The sequence below is a fragment of the Cololabis saira genome, chromosome 6 (genome assembly GCF_033807715.1).
Source record: "Cololabis saira isolate AMF1-May2022 chromosome 6, fColSai1.1, whole genome shotgun sequence".
NCBI classification, from domain to species: Eukaryota; Metazoa; Chordata; class Actinopteri; order Beloniformes; family Belonidae; genus Cololabis; species Cololabis saira.
The window spans coordinates 48568640-48586182 of record NC_084592.1 but is presented as its reverse complement, the minus strand read 5'-3'; the positions used below and the strand labels follow the sequence as shown (position 1 = coordinate 48586182).

The window sequence follows — 17543 nt, the reverse complement described above, 5'->3', positions numbered from 1 at the left end:
AAAAAAAAAAATCACTGGGTCTGTATGTGTATATTTATGTATGTGTATGCATATGTATGCGTATATATATGTATATATATTAAATATAGTAATAATGCACATATATATACCTTTGGTTTCTACCTTCATGGTATCAATCATTAATATGTGTGCAGACAAGGTTAAAAAAACAAAAAAAAAAAAAAAAGTGATGTCACAGTGTGATGTCACACCCAAACTGTCAATCAAACTGTTCTTCCAGAAGAGCTTTATTTTGTCACGACTTACGGAGACAAAAACAAACAAAGCAATCATTTACACATAATTACAGATAAACCTCGGCTCATATGCAAAGTTAAAATAAGGCTTATATTATGAATATATATGACTTTTCCCATTTTCCATTTATTCAACAGCATCGATAGAAAATCATGCACAAACAATAAAAGAGGATTTTCATGCTTCTAACGTCAGACTTCATTTCTAAAGCCGCGTTCAGACTGCAGGCAAATCTGATTCATATCTGATTCTTTCTCATATCCGATTTTCAGGGCTGACTGTCCACACTGTTTTTAGCAAGTGTTCAAATCGGATCTGGCTCTGTTCAGACTGGGCCACATCATTGACTGATCTGACGGGTTGCCGTAGCAGCAACGTCGGAGCGGAGGCGTCACCCAGCGCGTGTATTGTGTGAAGTCATGTAATTGTGACATCAAAAACAATAACAATATGGAGCCAGCTCCCATGCTGTTCCATACCTGTAAAGCTGGACATACACTGAGACTGCCCCATCTCACTCTAATCCTCCCGTCGGACCTCTGTGTACTGGAACTCGAGGCTGGTTTTGGGGCAGGGGTGGGCTGTGCGTCCTGCCCACCCGATCAAAGGTTATGGGGATCCTTTATTTTTTTATAATTTTATCTTTTTATATATATAAAAAAATCCCAAAATATCTGTACTGTTTCTGATTGGGTCGGCACTGCGCATCCTTTTTAGACATAACAATGAACGCATACCGCAAAAGTTGTGTCTCGGCAGGAGGGAACCGGCGTCACAGAGAAAAGTGTTGAGAACAAAACCACCAGCAAACTAACAAACCAACCAACAAAGCTCAGAGTTAACAAAACGAACCAGCAATGAACAACTGGCAGCCCCGCTCTCTAACCTTTAACCTTTAACCTCTCCTCCTGATGAGCTGACGGGCTGCAGAAGTCTGATTTATGGTTCCGCGTTACACCAACGCAGACCTACGGCGTAGGGTACGTGGCGACCCACACCGTACATGGAAATGCGGTCTTTTTTCTGCTATTAAAACATGTTGTAATGCGAATTTGCAACACTTAAACTACAAATAATAGTTTTTGACGTGACATCAGAGATTGTACATGCTCTCTGTGAAAGGATGAGTAGCTCCACAACTGGAAATGGGCGGGTGGTTTGGAGCGTCTGGGACAGTCATATCCGATCTGAGTGTTTGGAGCAGTTCAGACTGAGACGCATCTGCCCAAATGCGATAATGATCGGATATGAAACTACCTCCCGGAGGTGGTTTCCATCTGGTTTGCAAAAATTGGATCTCATGCGGTTTGGGACTGTTCAGACTTCAAAAGAGTCATTATATTTGCCTGCAGTCTGAACGCGGCCTAAGATGCTTTTCTACGACGGAGTTCTTCCTGGCTCGTGTTTAGCTCGGCTCACAAAAATAAACATAAAGAAATCTGCTGTTTGAGATAAACTACATCAGTAAGTGAATCTGAACAAATAAACCAAAGAATCCAAATGAAACATTACATTCAAAAGAACAATTAAAACCAGTAGAGTAAGGAAATATAATGAAATATGTTAGTTGAGTTTGATTGACATCCCCATCGTCATGAAAGGTTTAAACATTGATTGTTGTTGTTGAATGGGATTAACTGAATTGTAACTCGGGAACTAAAAAGGAATGTTTGTGTCTGTGTCGCCGGCAGATATTTTATTTTAGTTTTTTGTTAACTCTGTTGTTGTTTTTTAATTTACGTTCTTTGTAAATTGATTTCTTGGGAAAAAGGTGCAGATTAAATAAGATTCTTCTTCTTTCTGCTCCCTTTCATTCACAATTTAGGAACATTTGTGTTTATATGAAATAGTTTGTTATTTTATTTTATCAATGGATGGAATAAAGAATAAATACATAAATAAATAAAAAAGTGTCCTAACTGTCCTGGTAGGTGAGAGACGGAGGTCGTCTCCTGGAGACGCGGGGACATCCAGAATGATCCGTGTTTGTAGCTGTTAAAGTCTCGCTGAGCAGGAACATCGACTCTCCAGCGAAGGAGGGACGAGCTTCAGCTGCAGCTGGAGACGGAGACGGAGGAGACGCTTCATGAGGGAAGACGATGCTGGACGCGTCCAGAGCTGCTCCATCAGCCCTGAGGACGAGGAGGACAGACGTCAAACAGAGGACGTGCTCTCTCTCCGGAGCTGAACATCACCTCATCATCGTCATGGGAATATTCAGACTCCATCACACTCAGTCCACGTTTCCACATAACCAGGTATTTACAAAAACTGATATTTCTCCCTCTACGTTTATAAAAATCCCATCATTTCCAGGAACCTGCATAAATAGCCGTTAAGGTGCTATGAGCAGCCAAACCTACAGGGGGCAGTGTAACGAGAAGATAAAGTCATGCTAGCCAATCAGAATCCTGGAAAACAACATCAACAAATGACACGAGTAACTTCCAGTTACTTCCAAGATGAAGAGAGTCTTTCGTTTTGAGTGACAGAGATGTGGAGTTACTTCTCAAAATTTCGACTTTTTTCTCGACTTTTTTCTAAAAATTTTGACTCTTTTCTCAAAATTTCGACTTTTCTCAAAATTTCGACTTTTTTCTCAAAATTTCGACTTTCTTCTCGATATTTGACTTTTTTCTCAAAATTTCGACTCTTCTCAAAATTTTTGACTCTTTTCCCAAAATTTCGACTTTTTTCTCAAAATTTCGACTTTTTTCTTCTTTCTTTTTTCGTTCTGAAGCCTAAATGTCCGTTTCTCTCCGTTTACAAGCAAACGTGAAGACGGAGTTTTTAAAAATCTCCACGTTGGCCAGAGTTTTCAGGAATTATGGTTTTTGGAGACTTTGAGCTTCGTTTTCGTGTAAATGAACGAACAAAACGCATGAAAACACCACCGTTTTTGCTACGTGGAAACAGAGCCTAAGACTCACACTCAGACTCCGTCACACTTTAAGTGACATTCATTAATCACAACTACTGGCATTAAAACAGTTTTTCTCTGTAAGTGCTTGTATTTGTCTCCTCATCCACCTGGTCTGGCTCAGTCCTCCTCCTTGTCCTTCTCCGGCCCCGTTGCCGTGGAGACACCCTCCGTCTCCGTCCTGTGTTCGGGCGAGCGGCTCACGGCGACGCAGTCGTAGCCTTTCCCGGCCGGGCTCATGCGCTTCCTGTTGCGGGACCCGGGCTGGTAGAGCTGCATGGCGGGTCGGTCCTGCAGGGAGACACGGGTGTAAACGTGGAGCGGCACCGGGACCTTCACTTTCAGCAGAAACACGTTTCCATGACGACAGACAAAAGCCCCCCACATCAGCCTGGTGCTCGCCTCCTCCCTCACCTTGTTTCACCTCCTCCCTCACCTCCTCCCTCACCTTGTTTCACCTCCTCCCTCACCTTGTTTCTCCTCCTCCCTCACCTTTGTAGCAACCTCGTGCTACTGGGGTGGACCGACAGCACAGAGGACACGGGGGTTTCGTGAAGAAATTCTTACTTTATTTCACCCAGACACACGTGAACCAGCACTCAGCACCGTGTGCAGCCGCTCTTTATGTAGCCAGGCAGGGTGGAGAGGTTGATTGGGCACAGGTGTGTCCAATCAGCTGAGTGGCTGCTCCCCCGCAGCCCAAACCCAATCCTCCACCCTGCCACAACATTGTTTGTCCTCCTCCCTCACCTTGTTTCTCCTCCTCCTTCACCTTGTTTAGACCTGATAGTGCCTTATGTTCCTGGCAGAGCTCTCCGCTCTCAGAGTGCAGGTTTACTCGTAGTTCCTAGAGTATCTAAATGTAGATTTGGAGGGCGGGCGTTCTGCTATCAGGCACCATTACTATGGAACCAACTTCCAATCTGGGTTAAGGAGGCTGACACCACCTCCACCTTTAAAACTAAACTTAAAACCTTTCTGTTTAGTAAAGCCTATAGTTAGTGTTTAGTAAACCTCTAGCTGGTGTTGGTAAATCTCTAGGTAGTGTAAACTCTAGTGTGTTAGAGTCGCTCCTGTAGTTTCTTGTGCTGGCCCCCCTTTTCTTCTCTTTTTTCTCTTTTGTACATGTTGCAGCATCCTCTGCCGGTGGCAAAGAGCATCTCTGAATGCACAACACCGGATCCTGCAGCGTGGGAGTGAGAGGGGCAGGGTGACGGCCCGGTCAGGGTAACGGCCCGGTCAGGGTAACGGCCCAGTCAGGCGGGGGAGAGATTTGTCCGTCAAGACTCCCCTCCCTGGCCCTGCCCCTTCTCAACCTTTCCCCGACCCTGCACCCCAACCTGGGGCTTGCTGATTGGGCCGGAGCTTCGGGAGCTGCGTGCTGGCCTGCGGTCTCCACCCCCGGTCATCCCGCTGCTGCTTCCACCTGCCTGCTGTGCTGTTGATGTCCCTGACCCCCAGTCTGGCCTTCGGCAGGAGGGTCCCCCCTTATGATCCAGGTCCAGGTCCTGGTCCTGGTCCAGGTCCAGGTCCTGGTCCTGGTCCAGGTTTCTTCCCTCCTAAAGGGGAGTTTTTCTTGCCACTGTTTGGCTTAAGGTTTTTCTCCCACTAGGGGAGCTTTTACCTGCCATTGTTTATGTAATAATTGCTCAGGGGTTTATGTTCTGGGTCTCTGGAAAGCGTCTAGAGACAGCATCTGTTGTATTAGACGCTATATAAATAAAATTGACTTTAATTGAATTTTTCACCTCCTCCCTCACCTTGTTCCGGAGCCGCTGCTCCTTCCTCCCCGGGTCGTCCCGGTCCTCCCTGCCCGTCTTGTCGCCCCCGTCGGGGCAGTAGAAGCCGTGGTGATGCCCCTGGTGCCCCTGGTGCCCCTGGTGCCCCTCCTTCCTGGGCCGGTCCATCCGGTCCTGGCAGTAGTTCTTCCCCCACTTGGTCTCGTCCTTCCTCCTCATGAACTTGTCGAAGTCGTAGTGGTGCTGCTGCCGCTTCCGGTCCTCGTCCTTCCCCCGGTGGTCCTTGCTGTCTCGCGGCCGGCGGCCGGGAGGATCCTTGTCCCCGTCGGCCGGAGCTCTGGGTGGAGAAGACAGCTGAGCATCAGCATCATCAGCTTCTTCTGTCCAACAATCTAAACTAGCTTCTACACTCTAAACGTGGCCAGTAACAAGTATATTATTGACTACGTTTTCATGCATCAACAACCCTTTTCTAACTGGAATATTAGCAATAATCCAGTTGCACACGGCCATGTAAACACCAATAACCCCTTTGAATAACCGGAATTTGTTCATATTCCGGTTTTTAAAAACCCCAAAATGACCCCTGGGTTCCTCCTTTTCTACCCCGAATATTGGGTCATGTTTAACCTAACGGGATTTCCCCATCAAACGGAACAGGAATCTGTTTTCTGCGCATGTTCTTTTTGCAAGGAATCCTGGTCTTTTGAGTCCAGGAAGTTCTTCTAAACACGGAGAAACCAAGACCAGGAGGAGACTAATCACTTCATAAATGTAATGAAGGATATGAACATTTCTGCATTTGTAGACGGTAGAAAGTACCGGGATAGAAGATTTACAAGAAGGTGAGAGAAAAGTTGCGTGAAGCAGCATTTGTAGGAACGCCAGACCAGATCAAGCTCCGCTGGAAGACGCTGGCAAAGGCGACTTCTACTGGGCTGTTGATTATCCTCCGTGCTGCTGTTATTAGCACTGACAGTGTGAAGGCCCTATTGTATCTGTAGGAATGGTTTTTCTCGTTTTTCTTCCGACGAAATGAGGGCCTTTTTCCCCCTAAACGTGCCCCAAATGTCACCAAATTTTGCACCAAGCCAGGCCTGGCGATAAATTTGATATTTAATGGTTTGCATTACTGGGCGTGGCAAAATGGCTCAACAGCGCCCCCTAGAAAACTTTGTTCCTCAAGCCCCACAATACGGTTTGACGTACATGCACGAAAATCGGTACATACCTGTATCATGTCACAACTTAAAGAAAAGTCTCTTGGCACCATGGCCGAAACCGAACAGGAAGTCGGCCATTTTGAACATTTTGAATTAATCGTGTAATTTTGGCGCAATTTATGCCATTTTCACGTGTCATATTTTAACGAACTCCTCCTAGCAGGATCGTCCGTTCGACATAAAACTCGCTCAGGAGAGTTTTCGTGAAATGACGTGGCCGTGGCGCCGCGCCAAACTTAAACGTTAAACAGGAAGTGATACTAGTAGCTGATTGGTCGATATTTGATGGAACCCTTTTTTCTGCCATAACTTTTGAATAGTTTGACATAAAGAGTCATGGTGGCGTCATCGGACTCGGTTTTGAGTCCTAGACAAAAATTGGTGAAAATTGCACGCGCAAGGGCCTGTTCGTCGCTGCTTGCAGCTTTAATTATTATTATTATTATAATAATAGAGACTAAATTATTGATTATAATTATTATATTCATATTACTGTTATTATTGATATGACAAATGCAATTGTGATTATTATAATTGTTAGAATATTACTGTTATTACTGTCATTATTGTTATTATATTATTAATTGATTATTAATCATATCATATCATTATCATAATTATTGTTACTTACTTTCCTTTTTTTAATGAATGTGAATTTTTTTATAGATCACTATTATTGCTGCTTTCTATGTTCAAAGAGGATTGCGATGTTGATGAAGATAGATATTTATTATTATATTTCATATTACTTATTTAATTGATTGATTGCCCACTTCTTTTACTTTATTAAGTAATTTACTTCATTAAGTAATTATTAAGTTATTAATTAAATAACTATTATTTTTTAATTTTATTTACTTTTTTTGTTTTGACTTCTGTCTCTCTTACACACACACAAACACACACACACACACACACACACACACACACACACACACACACACACACACACACACACACACACACACACACACACACACACACATTGATTTGGTTGTTTTGTAATGTTTTGTTTGTCTGTTTTTCTTGTTCTCTAGCGCCCCCTCCTGTCCTGAACCTGTATACGTTTCTGTTTTTGTTTTGCAACTGTATTGTTACCAGTTTTGAGAAGAAAAAAAAGTAAGATTCACAAATATCAGACTCGTATTTCCACCAAAGAAGGACCTTGAATGAGTTTATAGCAAAAGAAGAACTTTACAGATCAATAATTAAGTTTAAAGCTGGACTCAGGTCCAACCATCACCTCTGTTTCCATTCTGTTTACATCAAATTATTGTTAGGATTTCATGAAATTGTTTAAGAGTTTGAAGGGGTTTTCTACAAGATTCTACACTGTTGGTTTTCTCTATATGCAGAGCTATCTGTCAGCTATAGTTCAGCTGTTTTTCTCTCGTGGCAGAGTCAGCCTCTGTTTATGGCTCCACTGTTTTCTTTATCTGCAGGGTTTAGTTCAGATAGTTCAGATATTTACTCTTTGTTAAGTGAAGACAACGGGGAGAAACAGATATTTTAACATTGATGGGTCTTATCTGTGATCTGGGTTGACATCTTAAGGAGGAAACAGTGAACAGGGACTGAAGGTCTGATATGTTTGGCAGATCGGGTTCACTATAAAGAACACCTCCCTTTTTAGTATAAATACGACTGGATTGATCACCACCGTGTGCATTTCTCTCCTGCCTTTGTGGTTTGAGAGAAGTGCAGCTCCGGCCGGAAAACATTGTGCACGATATAATAAAAGCTTGTATTAACTTTGATTCTACAGTATTTCACTGGTTTTCTTATGTTCACCAGACAAACGAACACGAGGATCTTTCATTACATTTGTGTTAAAAGCTGATTTGGATGTTTCATAACTTCCTATCAGAAGTTATTTATTAGGGACCCGATTAATAACTGGGAGGAACAGAACCAGAAGGTTCCCCTGGATCTGGGGGAACTCGGGTCGTCATAGATCCTAACTAGAACCCGTCTGTCGATGAGTGGATAGACCTCATTTATGATGTTTTTAAGATGGAAAGAATTAGCTTTGCCATAAGATTGTAACAAGGAGTGTTTCTGAAAAGATGGGACGGATGGATTATGTACAGGACTGTCTCAGAAAATTAGAATATTGTGATAAAGTTCTTTATTTTCTGTAATGCAATTACAAAAACAAAAATGTCATACATTCTGGATTCATTACAAATCAACTGAAATATTGCAAACCTTTTATTATTTTAATATTGCTGATTATGGTTTACAGTTTAAGATTAAGATTCCCAGAATATTCAAATTTTTTGAGATAGGATATTTGAGTTTTCTTAAACTGTAACACAATATTCTAATTTTCTGAGACAGTCCTGTATATCACACCGGAACAACCATCTTTTATCTAATGCTGACACTTGGTTTTACGTCCCTCCCTCCACCTTTGTTTAGCTTTGTCTCTTTACACGTCTTGTGAAGGTTTGGTAGAAGCATAAATGTGCAGCCCTCATCCCTGTTCTAGGGAGTTTAGTTCTTATTCCTTATAATATGGTGGAAGGACCTTTTCATCTTTGTAATATTTGTATAATGTAAGATTTACTACTATGTGACTCAACTGTAATTGTTAGGGTGAGGCACATGTGAACCATGAAAACCATAATAAAAAGAGAATAAAAAAAAAAAGACCGGTCTGTTGGTGGTTTCTTACTTTTCTTTTTGCTCCTTCACCTTCGTCTGTCCTCCCGTCTGTCCTCCCGTCTGTCCTCCCGTCTTGTCCCACTTGCCCCGGTCCGTCTCCCCGGCGTCGCTCTTGTCCTTGGGCCGGTCCGGATCAGCATCGTCCTCCCTGTCGCTTTTCTTCAGCAGCTTCTCAGAGAAATCAATCACCGTGCAATAATAACAGTCATTATAATAAAAACTAGAACATTTCTGGAAATTTTGATATGGGCATGCCCTACTGCCCATTCGTCCCCTCTCGCTGCTTTGGTTTGGGGCTGTAGTGGTTGTGTTCGGGGTGGTTTTATTTCAGTTTGAGGTGTTTACGGTGGTATTGCATTCATTCCTGTACTCCCAATAGTTATTAATGGGGCGCGCTTTTTGGCGTCTAGCGTCCCCACGGTAACGCTTTTGACTGAGAAAAGTAATGCCCATCGAGGCAAGATGGAGACGCATCCAACGATGTATGCCATGCATGGGTGCACGTTCTGGTTCAGGCTACGTTAACGGATAGGTTTTTTTTTCACCATGGTAAAAAACCCCATCCGAATGAATTGACATAAAATTTCCTTAAATCCCAGCTTCATGAAATTTGAATATGTTGAAGTCCACAGCGTGCCGAGTCGGGGAACATTTGTACAATGTCTCTACGATAACCTGTTGCCTAGCAACAAGCGTCCAAAGTCAAATGGAAAAAAAAAGAAAGGTAAATATTGCAAAAACTGTAATAATTAGCATAATGAGGTTCTAGGGTCCGTTAGTGCCAATCGGGCTGAGTGTTTGAAAGTTTGAACGATGTCTCTACGATAAAGTTCGGCCGAACAATAAGCGTCCGAATTTTCGCCTTTTTTTTTGCTTTTTGGCATCTAGCGTTGCCACGGTAACACACGATGGAGACGCATCTAACGATGTATGGCATGCATGGGTGCACGTTCCGGTTCGGGCCGTATTAACGGATGAAAAAAGAGTGCGGAATAAGAATAAGGAAGAAAAGGGAAACCTTTTCTGGATACTAATATATCGCCTTCATTTTTCAGGTTTTTTCGGGCGTGTTTTATTTTTTGGGGATTTATTTTTTCCACAACAGAGCGGGGTCATGCTGTACACCCGCTGGTGCGCAGTGGGACTTTTGTGACTTTAGCTTGTTAGCAAAATGCTAGCAATATTGCCCTTTGGGCCATTCTGGACGATTGCAATATGGTCATGCCATTACTTGGCATGCCCATAATCATATGCTGCAACAATGCACCTTCCAATAATCATATCTACCTCAAACTGCTGCACCTTTCACCTTTTAATTGTATATATGTTAATTAGTGCCATTTGTTTATTTACTATTTACTGTTTGCTACTTTTTAAATCTGGGTACAGTGAGCGAAATAACCGGAGTCAAATTCCTTGTCGGACCAATAAATCTGATTCTGATTCTGATTCTGATTCTGGTGCAGAACACAGAAGAGCTGCAGCTCAGCAAACCGACCAATCAGACGCCCGGCAGCCATCAGCTGACCTCTCACCTTGATCTTGATGTCTTTGTCCGACAGCTTCTTCTGCTTCTCCGCCTCCTTCCTCTTGCGTCGCTCCTCCTCCCGTCTCTTCCTCTTCTCCTCCTCGCGCTGGCGCTTCTTCTCCAGCTCCCGTCGCCTCCTCTCCTCCCTCTTCTCCTCCCGGATCCTCTGCAGAAGGTTTTCAGTTAGAGGGTTAGAGTTCACCTGTGTCTCCGTTAGAGATCAGCTCTCAGCTTGATCTCCGCTAGAGATCAGCTCTCAGCCTGATCCACCTGTGTCTCCGTTAGAGATCAGCTCTCAGCCTGATCCACCTGTGTCTCCGTTAGAGATCAGCTCTCAGCTTGATCCACCTGTGTCTCCGTTAGAGATCAGCTCTCAGCTTGATCCACCTTTGTCTCCGTTAGAGATCAGCTCTCAACTTGATCCACCTGTGTCTCCGTTAGAGATCAGCTCTCAGCCTGATCCACCTGTGTCTCCTCTAGAGATCAGCTCTCAGCCTGATCCACCTGTGTCTCCGTTAGAGATCAGCTCTCAGCTTGATCTCCGTTAGAGATCAGCTCTCAGCCTGATCCACCTGTGTCTCTGTTAGAGATCAGCTCTCAGCTTGATCCACCTGTGTCTCCGTTAGAGATCAGCTCTCAGCCTGATCCACCTATGTCTCCGTTAGAGATCAGCTCTCAGCTTGATCCACCTGTGTCTCCGTTAGAGATCAGCTCTCAGCCTGATCTCCGTTAGAGATCAGCTCTCAGCTTGATCCACCTGTGTCTCCGTTAGAGATCAGTTCTCAGCCTGATCCACCTGTGTCTCCGTTAGAGATCAGCTCTCAGCCTGATCCACCTGTGTCTCTGTTAGAGATCAGCTCTCAGCCTGATCCACCTGTGTCTCCGTTAGAGATCAGCTCTCAGCCTGATCCACCTGTGTCTCCGTTAGAGATCAGCTCTCAGCCTGATCCACCCGTGTCTCCGTTAGAGATCAGCTCTCAGCCTGATCCACCTGTGTCTCCGTTAGAGATCAGCTCTCAGCCTGATCCACCTGTGTCTCCGTTAGAGATCAGCTCTCAGCTTGATCCACCTGTGTCTCCGTTAGAGATCAGCTCTCAGCTTGATCCACCTGTGTCTCTTTTAGAGATCAGCTCTCAGCCTGATCCACCTGTGTCTCCGTTAGAGATCAGCTCTCAGCTTGATCCACCTGTGTCTCTTTTAGAGATCAGCTCTCAGCTTGATCCACCTGTGTCTCCGTTAGAGATCAGCTCTCAGCCTGATCCACCTGTGTCTCCGTTAGAGATCAGCTCTCAGCCTGATCCACCTGTGTCTCCGTTAGAGATCAGCTCTCAGCCTGATCCACCTGTGTCTCCGTTAGAGATCAGCTCTCAGCCTGATCCACCTGTGTCTCCGTTAGAGATCAGCTCTCAGCTTGATCCACCTGTGTCTCCGTTAGAGATCAGCTCTCAGCTTGATCCACCTGTGTCTCTTTTAGAGATCAGCTCTCAGCCTGATCCACCTGTGTCTCCGTTAGAGATCAGCTCTCAGCTTGATCCACCTGTGTCTCTGTTAGAGATCAGCTCTCAGCTTGATCCACCTGTGTCTCCGTTAGAGATCAGCTCTCAGCCTGATCCACCTGTGTCTCCGGCTGCTTCTCACCTGCTTCTCAATCTTCTTGTTCTTGATGTATTCCAGCAGGGGGGTGGTGCGCCGCGCTGCAAGACAGGAAGTGGTGATCAGGACGGATCACATGTACAGGTCTGGTCTGGTCCTGGGGGGGTCAGACTAGGACCCCCCCCCCCCTCATAGGTAGGGGGGGGGGTTCTGGTCTGAGCCTGGGGGAGGGGGGGCTCCTACCTATGAGCTCCTTGGTCCGGGCCTCGATCTCCCCCAGCAGCGTCTCTGGATTCGCCATCGACTTTTCCTCATCGCAGGAATAAAACTCCAGGAACCTCCGGTACTCCGGATCTGGGGGGGGGGGGGGGGGGGGGGTAGTATCTCAGTATTTTAGTATTCCAGTATTTTAGTATCTCAGTATTTTAGTATTCCAGTATCTCAGTATTTTAGTATTTTAGTATTTTAGTATTTCAGTATTTCAGTATCTCAGTATTTCAGTATTTCAGTATTTTAGTATTTTAGTATTTTTGTATTTCAGTATTTTAGTATTTCAGTATTTTAGTATTTCAGTATTTTAGTATTTCAGTATTTCAGTATTTTAGTATCTCAGTATTTCAGTATTTCAGTATTTCAGTATTTTAGTATTTCAGTATTTCAGTATTTTAGTATCTCAGTATTCCAGTATTTCAGTATTTTAGTATTTCAGTATTTCAGTATCTCAGTATTTCAGTATTTCAGTATCTCAGTATTCCAGTATTTCAGTATTTTAGTATTTCAGTATTTCAGTATCTCAGTATTCCAGTATTTCAGTATTTTAGTATTTCAGTATTTTAGTATTTCAGTATTTTAGTATTTCAGTATTTCAGTATTTCAGTATTTTAGTATTTTAGTATTTCAGTATTTCAGTATCTCAGTATTTTAGTATTTCAGTATTTCAGTATTTTAGTATTTTAGTATTTCAGTATTTCAGTATTTCAGTATTTTAGTATTTTAGTATTTCAGTATTTCAGTATTTCAGTATTTCAGTATTTCAGTATCTCAGTATTTTAGTATTTCAGTATTTCAGTATCTCAGTATTTCAGTATTTCAGTATCTCAGTATTTCAGTATTTCAGTATTTTAGTATTTCAGTATTTCAGTATTTTAGTATTTCAGTATTTCAGTATTTTAGTATTTCAGTATTTTAGTATTTTAGTATTTCAGTATTTCAGTATTTCAGTATTTCAGTATTTTAGTATTTTAGTATCTCAGTATTCCAGTATTTCAGTATTTTAGTATTTCAGTATTTCAGTATTTTAGTATTTTAGTATTTCAGTATTTCAGTATTTTAGTATTTCAGTATGTCAGTATTTTAGTATGTCAGTATTTCAGTATTTTAGTATTTCAGTATTTCAGTATTTTAGTATTTTAGTATTTCAGTATTTCAGTATTTCAGTATTTCAGTATCTCAGTATTTTAGTATCTCAGTATTTCAGTATTTCAGTATCTCAGTATTCCAGTATTTCAGTATTTTAGTATTTCAGTATTTCAGTATTTTAGTATTTCAGTATTTCAGTATTTTAGTATCTCAGTATTTCAGTATTTCAGTATCTCAGTATTCCAGTATTTCAGTATTTTAGTATTTCAGTATTTCAGTATTTCAGTATCTCAGTATTTTAGTATTTCAGTATTTCAGTATTTCAGTATTTTAGTATCTCAGTATCTCAGTATTTACGTATCTCAGTATTTCAGCATTCTAGTATCTCAGTATTTTAGTATTTTAGTATTTCTCTACCTTCTTCGATGCTTCCAGCTTTGGCATCTTTCTTCTTCAGCTTCTTCTTGGAAATCTTCTGGAAAGGAGCGAATTCCACCACGGCGGGAAACTCCTGGCCTGGAGACAGGGACATGCGTTCAGTGGTCGCCGTGGCAACAGAGACACTAAAACCATGGTGGGGGAGTCCAGAGACGAGGACAGACCCACCTCGGTTGTCGATGAAGACGTAGCCGTCGAACCGGTCCCTGAACAGCAGGATTTCCTCCGGGTTCCTGAAGTTGATGTAAGCTCTGGAGAACAGGTGAGGATACAGGCTGGAGGAGGAGGAGGAGGAAGAGGAGGAGGAGGGGGAGGAGGACGAGGAGGAGAGAGTCAGGGACATCCCATAATACAGACAGAAACAACCAGAAACATCCCATAATACAGACACATCCCATAATACAGACACATCCCATAATACAGACACATCAGAAACATCTACACAACAGAAACATCCAGAAACATCCCATAATACAGAAACACCTCCATCCCCAGAACGTCGTACCTCTGATCTGCAGGGAAGAACTCAAAGTAGTCGTAGGAAGGAAGAGGACTGAGCTGCTCCTCCAGCTGATCCCTGGAGAGAGTCGGAGGGAGACGCCGGATCACCACCTGAAACACCACCCAGAAACACCACACCTGGATCAGATGGAGGGATGATGGATGATCCATCCATCATCCCTCCATCATCCATCCATCCATCCATCATCCCTCCATCACCACCTGGAAACACCCACACCTGGATCAGATGGAGGGATGATGGATGGAGGGATGATGGATGATCCCTCCATCATCCCTCCATCACCACCTGAAACAACCACACCTGCATCAGATGGAGGGATGATGGATGATCCATCCATCATCCCTCCATCATCCATCCATCCATCCATCATCCCTCCATCATCCATCCATCCATCCATCATCCCTCCATCACCACCTGGAAACACCCACACCTGGATCAGATGGAGGGATGATGGATGATCCATCCATCATCCATCCATCACCACCTGAAGCACCAGAGATCTGGATCAGATGGACGGAGAGAGGAGGTTTCTCATTTCTCAATTCAATTTTATTTAAAAAGGGACAGTGTACAGTTAAAACATAAATGTTGCCATCTGATGCACTGTACCAGATTATAGCTTTAAGCTAATTTGCATCTGCAGTCCCTTGAAAGTTCACAATAAAAAAAGAAATACAGTAACAAGTAATACAATACCAAGAAAAATACACAGATTATTTAGAAAACAATTTAAAACAACATGGCTGCAATCATCTGCGTGCAATCCCCCCACCCTGACACGCCCCCCACCCACGCACCCATCCCTTATCCCACATACACACACCCAGAAGAGAGCCCAAATTAATGGTTACAGAGCTGAGCAGCTTTTAACAGATTTTTCAGGTTCTGACACACAAACCAATCAAAGGCTGGAACAACATCTCTGTTTATGGGAATCTAAGATTAGATGAGAAGACCTGTATTCCATCATCCATCCATCAGCTCAGCTCCTCTGCTGTTATAAAACTCCTCTTCTCCACATCAATCATGTCGGTGGTGAAGTGTTGAGTTTTACACGAGTGGTTCATGACGTCATTAACACGGAAACAGCCTGAACCTGAGATGTCGGTGTAAACATCAGCTGCACCCAGCGTCGCCACCCGTCCCTTGAAATACGGAATTGTTACGTAATTGGGAATTAAAAGTTGCATTCTGTATTGAACCAATACAGAACGCATTTTATTCCGTATTTCACAATTGTCCCATGATGCACGTCTGTCACACTCGCACACGTGAACAACGAACCAACAATAATGAACAAAATAAAGGACAGGATATATTAAATAAAGACGGCAACATGTGTTGGTTCTCTCTGTTATTTATTGATGTTATAATCTACAGGTGAAGGTTGGAAAATTAGAATATATTGCAAAACTCGTTTCAGTAAATTCAACTAAAGGTGAAACAAATATATTATTTCCCACTATATGCAAAGTGAGATATTTCAAGCCTTTATTTGTTATAATTTTGGTGATTATGGCTCACAGTTTATGAAAACCCCAAATAAAAAATAAAAATAAAATGTGAATATTTTATGAAATCAATAAACAATTCAATCATCATAATTATAACAAATAAAGGCTTAAAATATCTTGATTTGCATGTGATGAGACTAATATATTAGTTTCACCTTTTAAGTTAAATGATGGAAATAAATTTACTTTTACACCATATTCTAATTTTCCGACCTTCACCTCTAGGTTATTCTACATCTTGGCTGATGTGGATGTACAGTACCATAGGAGGCTATTTCAGCTGCTAGTATTGTTGTCTGTCTGTACAGTCATGCAAGTTAAATGCTATTAAGGCACTTTAAACTTTTTTCATTCTGCAAAAAAGAGCCATAAGGATAATTAGTAGAAAACGATATAGAGATCCAACAAATCCATTATTCCTTCAGTTAAATTTGTTGAAATTTCATGAACTAGTAGACTATAGTATTCTGCAAATTATGTTTAAAGCTCATAAAAAAACTTTACCAATCAACATTCAGAAAAGATTTGAAAAAAGAAAAAGCAAGTATAACTTAAAAGGAACAGAGATTTTTATAAAACCAAGATGCAGGACAAAATTGATGGAACGTTGTGTTTCTGTGAAAGGAATCAATTTATGGAACAATCTGAACAAAGAAAACAAAGAATCCAAATCAAACATTACATTTAAAAGAACAATTAAAACCTGTATGTTAAGGAAATATAACGAAAAATGTTGAGTTTGATTGACATACCCGTAGGCGGTGGTAATTTTATTTAATGTTATTTTAATTTTATTTTAGTTGTTTTTATTCACTTAGTTTTTTTTTTTTTTTTTAATTATTATTAAATGATGTTATTTGTGAAAGGGGCAGATCAGATAAGATTCTTGTTCTTTCTGCTCCCTTTTCATTCATAAGTTAGGAACATTTGTATTTGTGTTTGTATTGAATTGTTTTGTTTTTTGAATGAAAATAAAGAATAAAATGAAAAATGAAAATGAAAACTTTAAATCAAAGCATTTCTATGCATTTTAGAAGTTTTGGGGATGTTCCTTTTTTTGGCGCCTGCACTGCTGAAATCCCTTATTTCTATTTCTAAAAGGTGGCAACCCAAGCTGCACCTGCCCCACGTGACCCGCAAAGACCCGCGCCAACGCTCAGAGGCTGTTGCGTGGGTGCGATTCCGTGGACAGGCGCCGTGGAATCCCCGTTAACAGCGACGGTTCAGCACCGCGGACAGCGACGGCAGCAACCGAGCTGCGGTCGCTGTCCGCGGTGCTGAACCGTGTCTGAACCGTCTCTGTTAACGGTGCTGAACTGTCGCTGTCCGCGGTGCTGAAACCGTCTCTGTTAACGGTGCTGAAGCGTCGCTGTCCGCGGTGCTGAAGCGTCGCTGTCCGCGGTGCTGAAACATGGCTCAGAAGCGGATCTGAAGCGGCTCCGCCTCCTCCATGTTTGTGTTTCCAGCAGTAAACCCCGCGGGCCCGCGGGCCCGAGCTCCTACCTTGGTGAAAACCTCCTTCTTGTCCTCCTTGGGCTTCAGGCCCCCCGGGTGCAGCAGGTCCTGGTCCCGCGGGAGGTCCCGGAACTGGATCTCCACCCCCCCCTTGTCCCTGTTCGCGGGAACCTGGTCCTTCTCAGACCTCATCTCTCCATCTCCCTCTTCTCGCTCCGCCGCGCACTTCCCGCGAGAACTCCCGGTCTCGCGATCACAGAAGCCCGTCGTGGATCGGTCCCGTCTCACTACAGGCTGTGGAAAGTTGTTAAATGCTTGATGGTTTG

The 17543-nt window shown here is 42.8% G+C and overlaps 1 protein-coding gene across 1 annotated transcript; it reads right to left on the bottom strand.

Annotated features, from left to right (window-relative positions):
* Positions 1-241: 241 nt before the first annotated feature.
* On the bottom strand, positions 242-17436 carry LOC133446237 (regulator of nonsense transcripts 3A-like). Its single transcript, XM_061724219.1, has 11 exons — positions 17266-17436; positions 14231-14337; positions 13894-14000; positions 13705-13803; positions 12172-12282; positions 11974-12029; positions 10343-10501; positions 8818-8975; positions 4939-5254; positions 3289-3469; positions 242-2390 (listed from the first exon to the last, which is right to left on the bottom strand). Exons 1-10 carry the CDS (start codon positions 17407-17409, stop codon positions 3299-3301), a joined length of 1428 nt encoding a protein of 475 aa, XP_061580203.1. The 5' UTR covers positions 17410-17436; the 3' UTR covers positions 242-2390; positions 3289-3298.
* Positions 17437-17543: the final 107 nt, after the last annotated feature.